Source organism: Thermomyces dupontii (assembly GCF_041956625.1).
Source record: "Thermomyces dupontii strain NRRL 2155 unplaced genomic scaffold VTN31scaffold_1, whole genome shotgun sequence".
Taxonomy (NCBI): domain Eukaryota; kingdom Fungi; phylum Ascomycota; class Eurotiomycetes; order Eurotiales; family Trichocomaceae; genus Thermomyces; species Thermomyces dupontii.
In genome coordinates this window covers 961,412-978,167 of record NW_027192307.1, presented here as the reverse complement: position 1 = coordinate 978,167, position 16,756 = coordinate 961,412, and the positions used below count along the sequence as shown (strand labels likewise).

General features: G+C 49.7%; 7 protein-coding genes across 7 annotated transcripts; 3 read left to right on the top strand and 4 right to left on the bottom strand.

Moving 5' to 3' along the window:
• Positions 1-780: 780 nt before the first annotated feature.
• On the bottom strand, positions 781-2,448 carry VTN31DRAFT_372 (uncharacterized protein; the record flags this gene model as incomplete). The annotated part of the gene is made up of 5 exons (XM_069404030.1): positions 781-939; positions 996-2,005; positions 2,062-2,155; positions 2,240-2,283; positions 2,343-2,448. The coding sequence occupies 5 exons, from the start codon at positions 2,446-2,448 to the stop codon at positions 781-783; spliced, it is 1,413 nt and encodes a 470-aa protein (XP_069263228.1).
• A 638-nt stretch (positions 2,449-3,086) lies between these two features.
• Positions 3,087-4,665, top strand: VTN31DRAFT_371 (uncharacterized protein; the record flags this gene model as incomplete). The annotated part of the gene is made up of 4 exons (XM_069404019.1): positions 3,087-3,154; positions 3,213-4,272; positions 4,324-4,506; positions 4,561-4,665. The coding sequence occupies 4 exons, from the start codon at positions 3,087-3,089 to the stop codon at positions 4,663-4,665; spliced, it is 1,416 nt and encodes a 471-aa protein (XP_069263227.1).
• A 1,221-nt stretch (positions 4,666-5,886) lies between these two features.
• Positions 5,887-7,377, top strand: VTN31DRAFT_370 (uncharacterized protein; the record flags this gene model as incomplete). Its single annotated transcript, XM_069404008.1, has 3 exons — positions 5,887-6,042; positions 6,115-6,509; positions 6,573-7,377. The coding sequence occupies 3 exons, from the start codon at positions 5,887-5,889 to the stop codon at positions 7,375-7,377; spliced, it is 1,356 nt and encodes a 451-aa protein (XP_069263226.1).
• Positions 7,378-11,362: 3,985 nt separating this feature from the next.
• VTN31DRAFT_369 (uncharacterized protein) lies at positions 11,363-13,242 on the bottom strand (the record flags this gene model as incomplete). The annotated part of the gene is made up of 5 exons (XM_069403996.1): positions 11,363-11,458; positions 11,521-12,282; positions 12,361-12,482; positions 12,547-12,793; positions 12,886-13,242. 5 exons carry the CDS (start codon positions 13,240-13,242, stop codon positions 11,363-11,365), a joined length of 1,584 nt encoding a protein of 527 aa, XP_069263225.1.
• Positions 13,243-13,402: 160 nt separating this feature from the next.
• VTN31DRAFT_368 (uncharacterized protein) lies at positions 13,403-13,796 on the bottom strand (the record flags this gene model as incomplete). Its single annotated transcript, XM_069403985.1, has 2 exons — positions 13,403-13,696; positions 13,764-13,796. 2 exons carry the CDS (start codon positions 13,794-13,796, stop codon positions 13,403-13,405), a joined length of 327 nt encoding a protein of 108 aa, XP_069263224.1.
• A 474-nt stretch (positions 13,797-14,270) lies between these two features.
• On the top strand, positions 14,271-15,229 carry VTN31DRAFT_367 (uncharacterized protein; the record flags this gene model as incomplete). Its single annotated transcript, XM_069403974.1, has 3 exons — positions 14,271-14,410; positions 14,475-14,492; positions 14,572-15,229. 3 exons carry the CDS (start codon positions 14,271-14,273, stop codon positions 15,227-15,229), a joined length of 816 nt encoding a protein of 271 aa, XP_069263223.1.
• A 213-nt stretch (positions 15,230-15,442) lies between these two features.
• VTN31DRAFT_366 (uncharacterized protein) lies at positions 15,443-16,097 on the bottom strand (the record flags this gene model as incomplete). The annotated part of the gene is made up of 3 exons (XM_069403963.1): positions 15,443-15,606; positions 15,665-15,765; positions 15,952-16,097. The coding sequence occupies 3 exons, from the start codon at positions 16,095-16,097 to the stop codon at positions 15,443-15,445; spliced, it is 411 nt and encodes a 136-aa protein (XP_069263222.1).
• Positions 16,098-16,756: the final 659 nt, after the last annotated feature.

The following is a 16,756-nucleotide window of genomic DNA, read 5'->3' as shown; positions in this document are numbered from 1 at the left end:
GGCCGGCTGTATATTCGATTGACGTTGGCCGCACGCGCAGGCCTCACGAGGTCAACAGAGACGCAGGTTTCGAGGGATCGAAAACCTCAATTCAATTAGTTACGGTGAGGCCCTCGGATAGGACTATTGACGTTGGTCTTGCGAAAACAACACTCCTGAATCGGTCTAGCGGCGGATCGACACCCGGCTGCCCTGGAACCCTTCACGTGGAGGTCACATGACTATATTTACGCCAGTTGTTGCGTTCAAGCCCGAGAACACAACATACCAGACCCTTCGGTGGGCTGATGTTGATTCCCTCCAAGATTGATTATCGGGCATGACTTGTATAGGCCGATCATACCAGAGAGCGATCAATGGCATGATGTCGACACTTGAGTCCTAAGTTTCCCCACTTCTGCAGGCATTCAACGATGGCCTGGTCAACTGGTCTGAGTGGATAAGGTCTCCTGGAAGGGTATGAGAACTAGGCTTCGATAGTTTACACCGTCGTCCAGCCTTCTGACTCTACAGTCTGAACTTGAACCCGCCGGTGTTTATTTCTGCCTTGGCCTTGCTCTGCACGGCTGATGGCAGGAATGCTTTGTCACGTGATTAGGGTACCAGCCAGTGCCAGTCTGAAGCGAGATTGAACGATATCAACAAGCATTTCTCATGAGGGTATGATGTGCTCTATATCAACAATGGAAAGAAATAAGTACATCAGATCTCAGCGTGCGCCAGGCGTTGCTGGATTCTGGGTAACAAAAGGGTATAATGGCCAGAATTGAGGTATTACCCTCACGACTCAGAGCTTCGCTCCTCACCGCCGCCGAAGAAGCTCTTCATTTTCTCTTCTTTCTTCTTCTTCTTCTCCTCTTTTCTCTTTTTTGTGGCCGCCTCGGCCATGAGTTGCTCGAATGCCATGTAGTCTCCCTCTTCATCGGGATTTCGCTCGGCCTGCACAACAACCGCAGTCAGTTAATGTTCCCAGAAAAATGCACAACACCCCAAACCTTCTGGTAGATTGTGCCCGCAATAACCAAAGCGTGAGCACGCTCAATTCTCTTTTCAAGTTTGACAGATTTATCCCCGAGCACCTGATCGCAGACATCTCGAAGCACACTCTGAATTTCGAACTTGCTTCCTCGCCACGCCGCCGCGAGAATCTTTCCCGTGACTAGCTTCTCGTATTCCGCCTTCTTTTCATCCGTCCAGTCTTCACCACCACGTTCTTCCAGCCTAGCCATCTCCTCCATTGTCATTTGCGCATCAATCGCGGTGGAGATAGTAGTCCATGTCTCCTTCGCCAGAGTACCCTTGTCTTTCAAACGTGAGAAGAACCCAGAAATACCCAGGAACTTTTGGGACTTCAAAAATGAAGTGGCCTTCTGAACATAGGTAGCACCGATTGCGTGGAGGATCTCGATACCGAAGGACTCCATCTTGAGATTCTCAACTTCGAGGCGGATCTTCTCTTCGAATGCATGCGTCATTTCTGGACTCTTATCCGTTTCTGTCCAGACACTGATTCGATCAATGAGCTTCCGCGCGAGGGTGTCAACTCTTTCCTGGCGAGCTTTACGACGTTCCGCCTCATATGCAGCAAGTCGTTCTTGTTGCTCCTTGGTCAACCCTCCCTTTTTCTTCTGCTTCTTGCGCAATTCTTTCTCTTCCTGCGTGACACCCGCGGCGTCCAGTCGCGCTTCCTCCTCGGACTTGTCCATGATGGCTTGCCGGGCAAAATTCCGCCTAGGAGTGCTGGTGTCAGAGCTGGCGCCTGTCGGCGTCGAAGTGCCTGCGGTTGTCTCCGAGGGCCCAGTAGTATCGCCGCCGGCTGCCGTTGTTTTCTCATCGTGGACGTGTAATTTCTCCTCTGTCGATTTGGCCAGCTCCTCGTCTTCCTCCTCCTGCTCCATGGTGATCTCCATAGTTGTGGTCAGATCTTTCATGAGGGAAATCTCCCCGATCAGATCGACGAACGCTTCTCCACCAAATATCATACTAAAGAACTGTGCCGGGTCCTCTGTGCTTCTAAGTTAGCAAGCTGCACGCTGGGTACCCCATGTGCCTCAAACCTACCGAACCCACTACTAGGTACTGCCTGATCCTTGCCATACTTATCGTACTGTTTTCGAAGTTCTGGGTTGCTGAGAACTTGGTACGCTTCACCGATCTATGCGCGCTGCTTAGTCTCGTGTTATATGATGCTGCTTGGGACATCGTGCAACATCACTGCGGGGGGCTTTGTGTTGCGTACCGCTTGAAATCTAGCATGAGCCGTTTCGTCGCCAGGATTTTTGTCTAAAAGCATGAGTTCAGCAACCTCGGCCAGTAACCCACGTCGCAGTTCCAAGACTCACCAGGGTGCGTCGTGATGGCGAGCTTCCTGTAGGCTTTCTTGATTTCCAGCTCGGTGGCCGTGGGCGGGACACCCAAAGTGTCGTAGTAAGTTGTGTCCACAACCATGGCAGATTATTCTATCGCAACGATCGAACAGATAATTCAAAGAATCCCGACTCGGAAAACACAAAAACACCAAGAAAAACCAGCCACGCAGTGAGTTTGGGCCTTATCGAGCAACTTTTCTGAAGCCTTTGCCGACGACTTCGCCGCTGGCGACCTAGGCTTACGTAACCAATGAGCAGGTGTTTGCATTGTTTTGCTTTAATACCTTAGGCCCTCCGCGCTAGTCCCTAATGGGACTAGGTGTGCTGATGATTGCCTGATTCGAGGTGCTAATTTATTAGCAAGCTAGCCCTATCGGGCTAGCCCCATGCGCTAGTGCTCTTGTGTATACTAGTTGAGGGCCTGAGGTATCGACGCAAAATGGCTTGTTTGCTCCGCCCGGGTAAATTCTGCATCGTTGCTCCGTGCTGAGGTTAAGTTCGAGGATCAAGGCGCCCCTTACTAAAACCTCATTTTCCGCCATGCCATCAACTTCCCCCATGGCCATTTCCAATTCCTGATTGTCAGCTGCGTATCTTTATTGGCTTTGGTTTTTCTTCTCAGTACATATCATCAATCTCAGCTTTCGTTGCTTCCAATTCGCCGCGGTCTCGTTCAGCTGGTCCTGAGTCTTTGGCCAGACTGGCCATCTTTCAGCCATGGGTTTGCTGTGGGAAATCGTCTACTACACCTGCCATCCTCGTCAACTGAGGTCAATTGTTCAATGGTTCGTTTAGCTTGCTTGATTGCGCATCGTCGTGGCCTGACTGTTGCACTCCTTGTAGGAAAGTTTGGCACAACCCACCTCATGAGCGGGATCCATCCAAAGACCCCGAAACGCGGAAGAAATGCCTTGATTTCCTGCGAAAGACAAGCCGGAGCTTTGCAGCAGTCATCATGGAGCTCCATCCGGAGCTCTTGGTTGCAGTGGCAGTGTTCTACCTCGTACTTCGTGGTTTGGACACCATCGAGGATGACACGTCCATCCCACTGTCGATCAAAGAGCCAATGCTGCGGGACTTTAAAAACTTCATCGAGATTGACGGCTGGACTTGGGACGGCAATCGTCCTGAAGAGAAGGATCGCCAGCTCTTGGTCGAGTTCCACAATGTGATCACGGAATACAAGAACTTGAAGCCTGCCTACAGAGCTATCATCAAAGACATGACCGACAAGATGGGTAACGGTATGGCGGATTTTTGCCGGAAGGCCGAGACCGAGGGAATCAGTGTCCAGACCAACGAGGAATTTGATTTGTACTGTTTCTACGTCGCCGGGCTTGTTGGGGAAGGGCTCACTCGGTTGTTTGTTGAAGCCAACCTTGCCAACCCGGTGCTGAAGACACGTCCGGAGCTTTACAAATCGATGGGTCTTTTCTTGCAGAAGACCAACATCATCCGTGATATCCGGGAGGATTATGATGACGGCCGCATATTCTGGCCCAAGGAGATTTGGTCGAAGCATGTGGAGAAATTTGAAGACCTGTTCAAGCCGGAACACAGAGAGGCAGCACTTAACTGCAGTTCTGAAATGGTGCTGAACGCCCTTGGTCACGTCGAAGAATGTCTCTTCTACCTTGCGGGAATTCGAGAGCAGAGCGTTTTCAACTTTTGCGCCATCCCGCAATCCATGGCCATTGCAACACTAGAGCTGTGCTTCCGGAATCCAGACATCTTCAAACGCAACGTCAAGATCACAAAGGGAGATGCCTGCCAATTGATGCTTGAATCAACCCAAAACCTGCGTGTTCTCTCTGCGGCGTTTCGCCGTTATGTGCGCAGAATTCATCAGAAGAACACGCCGAAGGACCCCAACTTTTTAAAGATCAGTGTACTTTGTGGCTCGGTTAGTATCCGCGTCTCTCATGTCAAAGCTCTGAAACTGACCGATGATAAGATCGAAAAATTCATCGAGTCAATTTTCCCGTCCCAAACGGCGGAGGAAGCCCACCGAAAGATCAGCAGGCAGGCCTCGGAGGAGGAGGAGAAGAGGAGGCAAGAGATTTCCGAGATGCGGGAAGACGTGCTGATGATGATGCTTATCATGGCTGTGGTGGTGATTATTCTCACCTCAATCATGGTATGTGCCGTAATACCTCTCTATGATGCTATGGGAGCTGACCGAGACGTGCAGTTTTTCGTTGCCTGGTTGTTCGGCGCACGCTTCGATCTCGCTTTCCAGGCCCTCAAGGAGGGTAATTTCCGACCGCCGAACAGGGTCCGACACGACGAATTGTAAATCATATGAACGATTTGTTCTTGTTCTTTTACGATTCTCTGTTGGACGTCTACAACATTCTTGTATCATGCTTCGAATCTTGTTGATCACGGTTTCTACGGATGAGTATGTTTTTTTAATATCGAAGGCTCCGATCTGAGACTATGACGGGTTATCGTCCAAACCTCTGGTACTATTAATTAGTGGTTTGTTCCAATGAACCGAATCTGTGTGATCAATCGAGCATATTGACGTTCCAGCAATCCTCATTCCTCATCTTGTTCATCGTCGAAGCGAGATCTCGATAGCACGGATGTCAAATTACAATTCAGCCTCTCTTGTGGCTGCAGTTGTGCCGAGAAGTGCTTATATCATTACTCAACCCTGGCTCACTAGATTTGTGTCTGGTCTACTCTGTGGACAGTGGCACGGGTCACTGATGGCCTGGGACAAGACAAACCAATGCAAAGCCATCATCCTTCCCATTCGCAGCTGTCTCCATAGTGAGCATGCAACTTACTACACAAGCATCACGGTCAAGATGACCACGGATGCCTGACTTAGAAGACCATGAATGCCATCAAGACCGGATGAATTCTGTCAACCGTTTGTTTCGAACTGACAGGCGGCCTCGTTGGCTATAGTTGATACTATTTAGAAATAAAAATGACAATGAGCCCAGGGACTACCCTACGAGAGCTATGGACTCTCATTTCTAGCTCGGCTCATGAGATAATCACTCCGCGGAGTATGCTAACCTACCTTGATCACAATGACGCCCACTACGGAGTTGAGGAGAGTTACCTAGTACCTAACCTACTCGTACTGTTACTGGATATTGAAGGAGGACTTGAAACCCTTGACCAGGAAGAGCCAGCAAACAGAGTTCTCAACCGAGTCTGTGACGAAGCAATGGAGTGTTTGGGCCGGGTGTGGTCGGGACTGTAGTCGTAGTGTTCTTGAAAAGTTCAAAACAGTAGTTACCTACCGTATGATGTAGGTACTACATTAGTGGTCCTTAACCCAGGTTACAATGAGTTACCTTAGGGGTTATACTCCGGATCATGTTACTACTGTATTCAAATCTGAAGACAGAAACTCAAGACAATGTTTGAGTCGAACAACCAGTCTTAAAGGACAATCGATACTGTTCCAAAGTTACTTGAGAGTGGCAACCTGCCATGCAATCTTCTGCCAGACCGTTTTCCTTCGAAATCGAGAGTTGGCTCTCCTTTGATCGAAATGATGAATTCCTCCATCGTCCGCCCTGCTGAAGCCTCACGATTGCGCCAGATTCGGCCCGAATACGACGGTGATCTTGTCGCCTCTTTGCCCCTCGAGCTTTTGCTCCAGATCGTGGAGTATCTAGATCCAGCGGACATTGTCCGAAGCCAAAGGGTGCGCCCGGGCCATTTTTATCGATCATCACAAATCACTTCATCAGTTCATGCTAACAAAGAGCTGGCCTAGGTCTCGAAGCGATGGCACACTATATTCTCGTCTGAGACAGTTGTAATGTGCTCTTTGAACCAGACCCTTGCAATTTTGGGTCTTGATAGCAAGGATGTGGCGGCCGACGACGCGATGACCTATTTTCGATGGCGGCATGGTTTAGAGTGTGCTCGGCCAGTGAAGAAGGCCTTTGTTCCCTACTCAGAATCGATGAAAGGGCGTGGCCAGTTTGTGTACCATTCGCGACGGTTATGCTATGGCACTTTCGACTCTAACGGAGTCGGAATGATTGATCTCGAGACTGGAGAAATATCCGAGTGGATCGACGAGATGGACGAGGTTGAAGCACAGGAATTTCATTACTGGGACTTCTTTCTGTCCGAGAGCTATCTTGTTATGATGCGCCAGGGTAGGTATGAAGCCAGTTTTCAGTCGTTCCTTTCTTTGCCGGAATCGTCTAATGGGAGCTTTGGCAGACATCCCCCCGCATTGTGGACAGTATGGAATATACACACATCACAAAGACGCGTTAGAGAACTCCCTTGCTTTCCTGAAAGGCTTTGGATCGTGAAGGACAAGATGGTTATCTTTGGTTCGACTGTGGAGCCACCTTTCCCAATCTACATTTGGGATCTGAGCGAGGATCAGATCCGGAAAATAGGCGACTTTGGCGACGTGTGGTTGTGGCACATGGACGCGCATGAGAACGTGCTCGTGACATTCGAGATCGACCGGAATAAGCGTCCGCTGGAGGTGCATCAGACAAAGTTGACGTTGACCGGGCAGCTTCTCGACAAGAAACACTTTTCCCTGTCGGTGTCGGGTCGTGGCCTGGACGATTCAAAGCTCATAAAAGACATACGCCCCTTTGGCCGTAAGACAGTAACCCGGCTGATATCGATGGATGAGGATGTCATGATGGAGCTCATGTACGACCACGCCGTCGACAAGTTGAGCTTTCGATGGATCGACCACCTCCTGCCCCCGAAGACAACCGAGTTATCGAGGCTTTGCGAGATGCTCACCCCCCACGTATCCTATCAGTGGAACAGCGATCTTAACGGGTTCCACGTCTGCAATACCGCCAACGGTACCTCAAGCATGCACTCGTACCAGGCAGATATCCGAGAGGTCACTCCTAGCGAGAAGCAGCCATTCGGCGATCGTGAGGTCGTTGGTCTCGTTAGCCCTGATGGTATTCAGCTATGGTTCTTCAATCCAAACTTTGCTCCCGACTTTCCGAAACAGTTTGCTTTCCGTGCAATGGAGGAAAGTGGTTGAGTTTGCGAAATAGAAACCATTCAATGCAGTACGTGCTTCTTGAAGGAATCAATGCATGGAGGGCTTGCCCAGCTTCCACTAATCTATTTGCTTCCCGGGTTGATCATACGCTCATACGTTGGAGGAATGCTATGAAGCAAGAAAGACTAAATACCTGCCGCAGTCAACCAACTCACATCTTGGAGGACGGCACCAGAGAAAAAAGATCAGATGTCCTGGTGAAGCTTTCGCACTGCTCAGCCATTTATTGATTCGTCATGGATCCAACTGGAAGGCCAATCGAGAGTCTTCCAGCGATGTACCCTATCATCGCGAAACACAGCTACCAGGCGCTCAAAACCCCGACTCGATGGTTCTGTCACGGGCGATGTTCAAGCAATGAGAAGCCATTTGTAAAATGTTATCTGAGTGCCGCCAGCAGTCACAAGCAACGTGGACAATACTCGCTTCGGCGTACCTAGGTAGGTACCATGTAGGTATTCAGTTTTTGTTGATGTTCGACTTCACTTCTGTCAGTATCGGAGTTCGCAGAACCGAGCCGGGCCATTTGCCTGATTTCTCCCTTGACTCTTCAAGAAGGCAAGAAAAAAGCCGACATCGAAGACCAGGCATACTTGAACTGGGCATTTTCGGGCCAAACATAGTCATAGGTTAGAGTTGCTCGTCGCGACAATGAAGACTCGTATGTAGTAGGTAAACCCGGGCTACCCCTGGGTTGATAGATCAGATCAAAGCTGTGGATGTGAGTTTGAAGTTGTTTGCTAAGTACTGTACTTCGTAGCCTGCCAGTAGACCTTACCTATGTACTATCAGTCGTTAGGTACTAGCAGGCTAGCGTTGAGCGTTCAATCATTCTTGACGATCGAAACTAAAACTTGCAACCTGAGGTTGCTGATTGGCAACTTTTCCCGTTCTCCTGCAAATCGAGAAAACCAGGCCACAACCCACGAAAAACCGAGAGTTATCTCACCTTCGATCGCAGTGATGTGCCTCTCTCCGTCGACCGTCCTGCTGGAGCCGCACGCTCGCATTATATTATTTTGCCCAAATATGATGACGATCTTATCGGCTCTTTGGCTCTCGAACTTCTACTCCAGACCGTGGAGTACCTAGATCCAGCAAACTTTGTCCGAAGCCAAAGGGCGCATATTAACCACTCGTTGATCCTTACAACTAAGTTACTCTTGACTGAAGCTTTCCCAGGTCTCGAAGCGATGGTCCATGGTATTCTCATCTGAGGCAGCCATAATGGTGTGCTTTTCACCAAAAAAAAAATCACTTTGATATCCTGGGCCTAGACAGTAAGGATGTGGCGGCTGAGGACGCGATGGCCTACTTTCGATGGCGGCATGGTTCAGAGCGTGCTCGGCCTGTGAAGAAGCTCTTTCTTCCCTTCAAAGAATGGTTGAAAGGGGACATAGATATTTCGTACCATTCGCGACGGCTTTGTTTCCCATGGGGTTTGTTAACAGTCGGGAAACATTGAATCTCGAGACTGGAGACAGATCGGGGTGGATCAGCGACGTGTTTGATGAAGTTAGACGCTGAAATCCGGACATGCAGATACTTTCTGTCCCATGGGGATCTTCAAGTTGTTACAGTATAATAAAGCGCGAGAGTAGGCAAGGGTACTAGGTACTGTGAGCTACGAGACCACTTTTTTGGGGGGGCGAAGATCGTCTAACAGGGACGTTCGCAGAAATCGTCTGGCAGTGTGGGATTTACGCACGTTGCAGCGATTGGTAGAAGAGTTCCCTTGGTACATTGACATGGTTCTGGCCGACAAGGACAAAATACTAGTGACGTATTTCTCGTCATCGTCGGAATCTACTGCCTAAATTTGAGATTTACCTGACCGCGGACGAGCTGGTGGCAATCGAGATCGACTGGGGACAGACAACCGCTGGAAGTGGAACGAACAGAAGAAGTGGACGTTGACAGGGCGGATTCTCGACAGGAAACATTTTTCCCCAGTCGCTGTTAGGTAGTCGTCTGGACGAGCTACTTACTATTCTTCTGCGAGATATGCGCCACTTTACTCATTCACAAGGCTAAACTCTCCTGGCTATATTCAAGGAGAGAGGGTTGTCGTGATGGGGCTGATGTACGACCACACACCATCGAGAAGTTGAGCCTCAGACGAATCGACCACCTGAGACCATCAGAAAATGGTGATGAGGCTCTACACAATTCTCACCCCCTAATACCCTTCCGATGGGACAGAGATCTCAACCGGCTCCATGTTTGCAATACCCGCCTGACACTTCAGCCATGCATACATAGAGGTCACTCCCTACCCCCCGTGGTGTACACCGGAGAGCAGAAATCCAGCAGTTGACATCAGTCTGTCAGGTCAGGATTACTTTTTCCTCAGGTACTCGCTGTTGAGTTCTGGCAGGTTGTGACACACGTGGCGAGGACCTGAGGAAATGACAAGTAATCCTGAGTGACAGACTGATATCAATTGCTTGATTTCTGCTCTCTAGGGTGAGTTTGGAAACTGGCCCAGGATAGGTACCTAGGTATGTAGGTACTCACTCGTCGAGTAAGTAGGTAATTTCCCCAAGCCCTAAGTTTCATCGTTTCCTATTTTGATCCCTTAACTATTGCTTGGCATGCAGGGGAGGCTTATCGCCCACAATTTGAGGGCCCCTCTTCTGCTTTCCTCCTGCACTCAACGCCAGCTTCTCGTACTTTGTAGTCATTCCCCAAGCGCGTGTGACAATGCTAGATTGCTACGACATTTTCCAGTTTTACTTCCATCTCACATTACTTGTACAACCGAGGTGTACTCCGTAGCTTGGTAGTTAAAGAATAGGGGAAACCCGGGGGAAGAACGCGACTCATCTTCCATCTTTTCTGTTTCAACCAATATGCGACCGAAGTAAACCTTTGGAAACATTCTCTCCTCGCTGGTCCGTTCCACCTGCATCCGGCGCAAGTTCAAAGCGTCCGGCGATCGATTCGACGACGTCATAGTAATTGGACACGTCTCCGAGGAACTGCAATGTTACTTTGTGTTCCTATGTCGGCGTTTCAGGAGCAGAGCGTTTCGGATGCGCGAAACATGTACATCACGACCATAATATGTAGTGGATGGCGGCACTGGTGAGTGAAGCTAAACATGAAGTCAGAGAACGTTACCGATGTAATAATAGGCATCTCCCTGGTACATACCAGGATGACAGAGGGGTTATTCCGTTTTGTTGTTGTTGCCTGTCACGTGACAAGAATTTCCCAGGCTCTTGGCACTTCAATCCTAGCCCTAAGCTCCTAGCCCTATACCTAAGGTCCGACCAGAGGTCAAGAGGCAGGGTTCATTGCATAGAACCAGTACTACCAGATACGTGGCTCCTTTGCTACATCACCCTAACAACTTCAAGCTATCGAGTGGTATTCTGCAGAGTACTGCTGAAGGATGGCCGAGATCATTTCGCTAATGACGCTTAGGTCTGTCATGTGAGGAAATGGAGGACTGACTAGGACTCGTGCAGCCTTTACTTACAGATCACAGCAGGATGTGGGTTCTCAAGGTAGCATAGCAGTTATTTTATGATAGATACCGGCAGGTTCAACCTGGTAACCTCGTGCTGCTGGGGTGCATCCCGACGACAGTGTTGTATAGGTATATCCTAGGCTGGTCTGTTTGTTCTATGGACTCGATGCCATGTCCGGCGGGCAAACAAAATGAAGCAGAGACACCTGTTCATAGCCTACAGAAAGAGCACAGCGCTTGAGCATCAGGTTTGAATCACACTGATTACTATGGAATTGATGATTTTTCAGTTTGACATTGATCTGCGTGTTTTTTTGAGCTACCAATTTGGACATGTTCTCTTGAGTACAAGTGCTCACTCATGTCCGGCAATCATGTCAATACCGATGTACTATTAGTTCGAAGTAGTCTGCCAATCATGAATGCCTCCGCGTCCAACTCCAAACGGAACCTAATTTGAATCATTAGTAGCATAGAAGGTTCGTTCCTTCACTGTTTGCTGCGGACCATGACGGGAACGTTTTCAGTGCGCAGCACCCACGAATTTGTCACCTTCCACTCCTGATCCGGTTGCGCGAGTTCCATCTAAGAGTCGTCAGCAACATCCATGGCGACGGGAGGAGGAAAAAAAAAATCCAGAAACTTACATGAAACTTAGCAAAGAGACTCGCAGCGGACTTGTAAATCTCCATCATCGCGATATGCCGCCCCAGACAAACTCGCGGACCCACGCCAAATGAGAGCAAGGTATTAACCATGCGCTTGCGCCGGGACTCAAACTGCTCGTTGGACTCCGTTGGTTTTTGAAGCCAGCGACTCGGGTCGAACGTGTCGACATCCGAGCCAAACACCGCTTCGTCTCTGTTGACCACCCACGGGTTCAATCCGATAACGGCTCCAGCTGGAACGGTACGGCCGTCGGGAAGATGGAACCCTCCCTCGGGGACCATACGTTCCAGCATGAGGGCGATGGCCGGGTGGACGCGCAGCGTCTCATGAATAACGGCAGTCAAATACGGAAGGTTTCTAGCTTCCTTCCAGCTGACCGGGACCGTGAGCTGAGCCCGGTCGAGCTCCTCCTGCAGTGCCTGGTAGATATTCGGGGCTCTGAGGACGTAGTAGACCAGGGCGGTGACTGTGTACGCCGTGGGGTCACTGCCGGCGACGGTGTTGGTCAGAAGGTATGAAATCATTTGATTGTCGTCGACTAGATCGGGGTGCTTCCGTTGCACCTCGAGATACTTATCCAAAAGGTCCGCGGGTTGGTCAGACGGTTTGGTCTCTTGCGCGGACTGACGTTGTTTATAGTACTCGAAGCCCATCTGGACGGCCCAGTCCAGCTGCGGAGGACGCAGCTGAGGGATTGGGTTGCGTTTGAACAGGTAGCCAATCTGAGGCAGTTGAGAGACCTGTGATGGAAAAGAGTCAGCACGCCAAAAACTACCTATCTAGATGATATCAGTCGTAGATAGTATCTTGGTTCTGACCGCAGCAAAGTAGTCAAAATCGTCATCCACGCACTTTAGCAGCTTGCGCGTGCGCGGGCAGGGATCCCTAGTAAAGCCGAGAGGTTCACCAAACGTCACATAACCCATCGAGTCCCACGCGACTAAATCTCGTCGGTGAGAATGGGTCCGGATTGCAACATGCAACTGAACAGGCATGCCACTTACAGAACATGATGTAGTCCGCCATATCACACGAGATCTTCTTATCAGCGAATCGATCGGTCAGGATCTGGATGAAGTCATTGATCGAGCGATCCAGCAGTTCCTCCAGGCTGAGGATGCTGCTCGCTGTGAAGAACGAGCCGATTGGCTTCAGCACAAAGGAATGCCATTTCTCGTCCGCGGTGGAGAATAGATTCGGCTGAAACTTTCCGTCCGGAGTCGAAGACTCCTGGACTTGATACATGGGGCTCTGCGATGTGCCCTAATTAGCTGTATTCCATTGGAGCTGCCGTTGGCAACAATCGGAGCAATGTAAAGCAAAACACGATGATCGGATCTTACCTTTGTCCACGGTTTGGACGCGTTGTAGACCGTTTTGATGACCGTTGAATCAGACACGCTGAGAGTGTTTGGACCCATCCTCACGGCAGGGCCATATTTGCGATGAAGCTCCATTTGTGTAAGATGAACGTTGCCATTGGCAGTGTTCAGGAGCCGCCAAAGGTTAGTGAACTTGGTCGCTGTAGGTCCAGGGAAGGATTTTAATGGGGATTGGATGTAGTTGTAGAGAAGGACTGAGAGGACCAGACAGATTAGCGCAGCAGACACGAGACCAATGTCCTGAAGTACGCAAATCAGCGTGGCCGTCGACAGGAGCTGGTCCAAGGGTGTGAGAAATTTCTGAAGCGTGGCATCCATGCTGAAAATCCTGAACATCCTCGTCGAAATAACCAGTCTAGGAATCTCTCTTCTGCTCAAGCAAGATGCAGCAGAAACAAGAGGGCAGACAACGAGGGAGAGCTAGAAATACTGCGAGCCGATTGACAAATATGGAAATCGTGGCATCTTCCATCCATATTCACAGCGTGAATTTCCGTCGGCCTACAATCGGGATCCGCACCCGACAGCATTCAAGCGAAGTGCGGGTGATAAAAATGTCCCATTTGTGTCTCATATTGATCTCAAGATGATCAAGGGAAACAGTTCGACGCTGACCTCGACTTGTAGGTTGGAGTTCAATGGTTTGGCCAATCCTATTCATGGGTACATGCTCGCATGAAAAGCCTCTGCACATGCTGGGTACCAAGTGACGATCCATCAAAAATATATGCGACATGAATATGACCTGTCGTCTGTGGCAATCGATTTTGAGCTGGATAGCTCAGTAGTAGTTAGGCCTATTTCCTCCAGACTTCTCGAATGGAAGCCCTGGCACTCACCCTTCCCAAGGCGCCTGATTCACCACAGACCATGGGAATAAAACAGATAAAACCTCCGTGAGGAATTGATACCTCCACATGGATTCAAAGAAAGTAAACAAACCTGCATCATGGTCATAGATATATAAAAATACCATCGTTAACCCCATGCGCATCGAAGCTGAGTTCAGTCAATCAAGCCCTACTGAATAAAAGTGGACCGCTCGATCAAGATCAAAGAAACCGATATCACGTGCAAACCTTATCAGCTCCGCTAACCAGATCGAGTTTAGCGTACTGCTTCTCGAACCCCCCGCCAAGCATGGAAAGCGGCAAAGCCAAAGCTCCAGAACCACACCCAGGTTGACGCAGAGACGGAACAATCACGGATTATCTCGCCGCAAGGAAACCGATATTGACCGCAGGAGCTCCAGAACCCACAGCTCGCGTATACCTATGACCTGTCCCGCAAAACGAACCTGGGAAGGACAACCGATTACTACCACCAGTCGTGTCCAGCCGACGACTATGGCCACCTCCTCGACAGAGTCAGACGGAAGATTCACCTCCATATTCGAGACGTTTCGCAGCGAGTTAGACGAGCATTATGATCGTCGGGAGAAGATTGTCAAAGCGTCGAGGGATATTACTGCATTGAGCAAAAAGATGTATGTGAAGATACGAATATTAGACCTTTTATTGACAGTGCTGATGGAACGAAATGTTTCAAAGTATCTTTTCCTTGCAACGGTAAGCTTCTTCCTTGCACGATGCCGACCGATACTGGTCGAATGATTGTCCGTATTAACTTCTCTTGTCTTTGTCCCAGAACCCGCGATGTCAACGCCCCGATCCCCTCTCGCATCATGAAAGAGAACGAGCCTCGCTTTCAGCAGATTCAGGAATTGTTTCAGTCCATCCTTCCCGACATCTCCGGTCTGAATGCCTGGCGCTATCAATGGCAGATCAGCCCGGGCATTCAGGAATTCGTCGAAGCGGTCTCGTTTCAGCATTACCTTGAACATCAGACGCTGATCTCGCATGACGAGGTCTCGGCTAAACTCCCGGCGGGGGTCCTCCTGACGGAGGAGGACTACCTAATGGGCATTTTGGACATGACGGGTGAACTGATGCGATTTGCCGTGACGACGCTATCCACGGCTACAGCAGTGGATAATAATAGCCAGGGCGGCGCGTCATCGGCAGAGGGTGGTGGAACAACACCGCAGATCCTCACTTTACCGCCCGACAAGGCCGGTATTGTCGTCGATCTCCGGAACCTCCGCTCGCTGCTCGAGCTGCTCACCGTGCCGCGTCGACATGGCCATTTTCTGATGAAGGATTTGGGCCACAAGGTGGAAGTGATGCAGACAAGCGTCCACAAGGTGGAGAGGGCGGCGTACGGGATCATGGTTCGGGGCAGCGAGCGACCGAGCGGCTGGACACCGGATCTGTCGTCGAATATGATTGACGTTGAGGGATACTAATATGAGTCTACTTCGAGAATGGACTACGGATAAAACTGGCATTGCGCGTCAATCTGAAATCCTAACTACCCAACTCATCGATCAGTTCAAAAGAAGGACTGACGACTGGGTGGATAATCGATAAGAATTGACAAATATATCAAAAAGGAATATTCATCCCAAACCCTAATTAAAGCGTTTGAGAAGCTCGCAGACTGTATGGCAGCCAGGCCATCACAGGTCCCTCTCCTCAAGAATCCCCTTCTCAATCAGCTGCTCCGGGCTCGGGCGCGACGCAATCTTCTGGTCCAGGTTATCCGCTATCATGTGTTTCTCCAGTTCTCTGGCATTCGCTTGCAGGGCAGGAGCGGTGTTGAGGGTTGCAGGAAGAATATTCTCTATAGAACAGGAACACAAATCAGCAACTTCCCAGAGAACAAGAAGAAAAACCCATACTCTCAACAAGCTCCTCCCTTCCCGGCCTATGTTCAAGATTCTTCTTCAAACTCTCCGAGACCTTCTGGCGGGCGAGTTCCCGTCGTGCAGACTGGATCGATCTATGCATTAAACCAACCCGTGACGGGGAGTCACGCAACACAAGTTGTCAGTAATCGCAGTCCATCAAACCCAAATCTTCCATCCCTGATTCTATCCTTCTTCCCCCCCGAGCTACATGCATGCGGGGTACTAATAATAATTCTCGTCTATATATATCCATCGATGGACGAGGGAGTAGAACATACGGCGCGATACCCGGGTCCACAAGAATAGCTCGATTCTGAAGATCCTGAATCTCGGGACGGGTCTGCAAGTGTTTCTCCAGCGAGTCACGGCGCTGTGGCAGAGCGCTCGCGATGGGTGTCTCGTCGATGGTGGGAGTGTCGGCCATGACGTAAATACTTCTCTTCCGATATCGATCTGTCTGATAACACGAGCTTTGTTAACGGGGACAGTAGCAACTAAGCGCTTTCTCCTGAGTACGCAACTTTGAACTGTAGAGCTTGACAGAGGAGAGATATGATGGAGGGAATATAAGGAGTGGCTACTACTTATGATCCATACATTAATCGTCTCAGGTGAGATGTCCTGGTTGGGCGTCCTTCCCTTTTCCGGACGCCACTGGAGCTCCTCCTCCTCCTGCTGGCGAAACACGTGGTATTACTGGAAAAGGAATACTCAGACACGTGATTCAAGTCATATGATTGAGATCGGATCATGTGTGCTAGAGTAGAGTATACGGAAGTTACGCACTTGACCCGGTGCATTCGTTGAAGAGTACCGGGTCAGAAGACATGGAGATGCTTCTCAATCTGGGGAGAGGTAGTAGTGGCATCTGAACAAGGAAGTAAACTGCACAATATCAGAGGTCAATGGAAGGAAAGAAAAAAAAAAGAAATAAAAAAGAAAATTGGAATCAGCAGAGAGACAAAATCCCAGTCAGATATTGGACATATGATGGCCATGTCCATGGACAACATCAAAGGAAGCCGGAGCCCTGGCCATGCACAGACCCCCGGCAGGCATTATCCCGACACTCAAACCGTAATT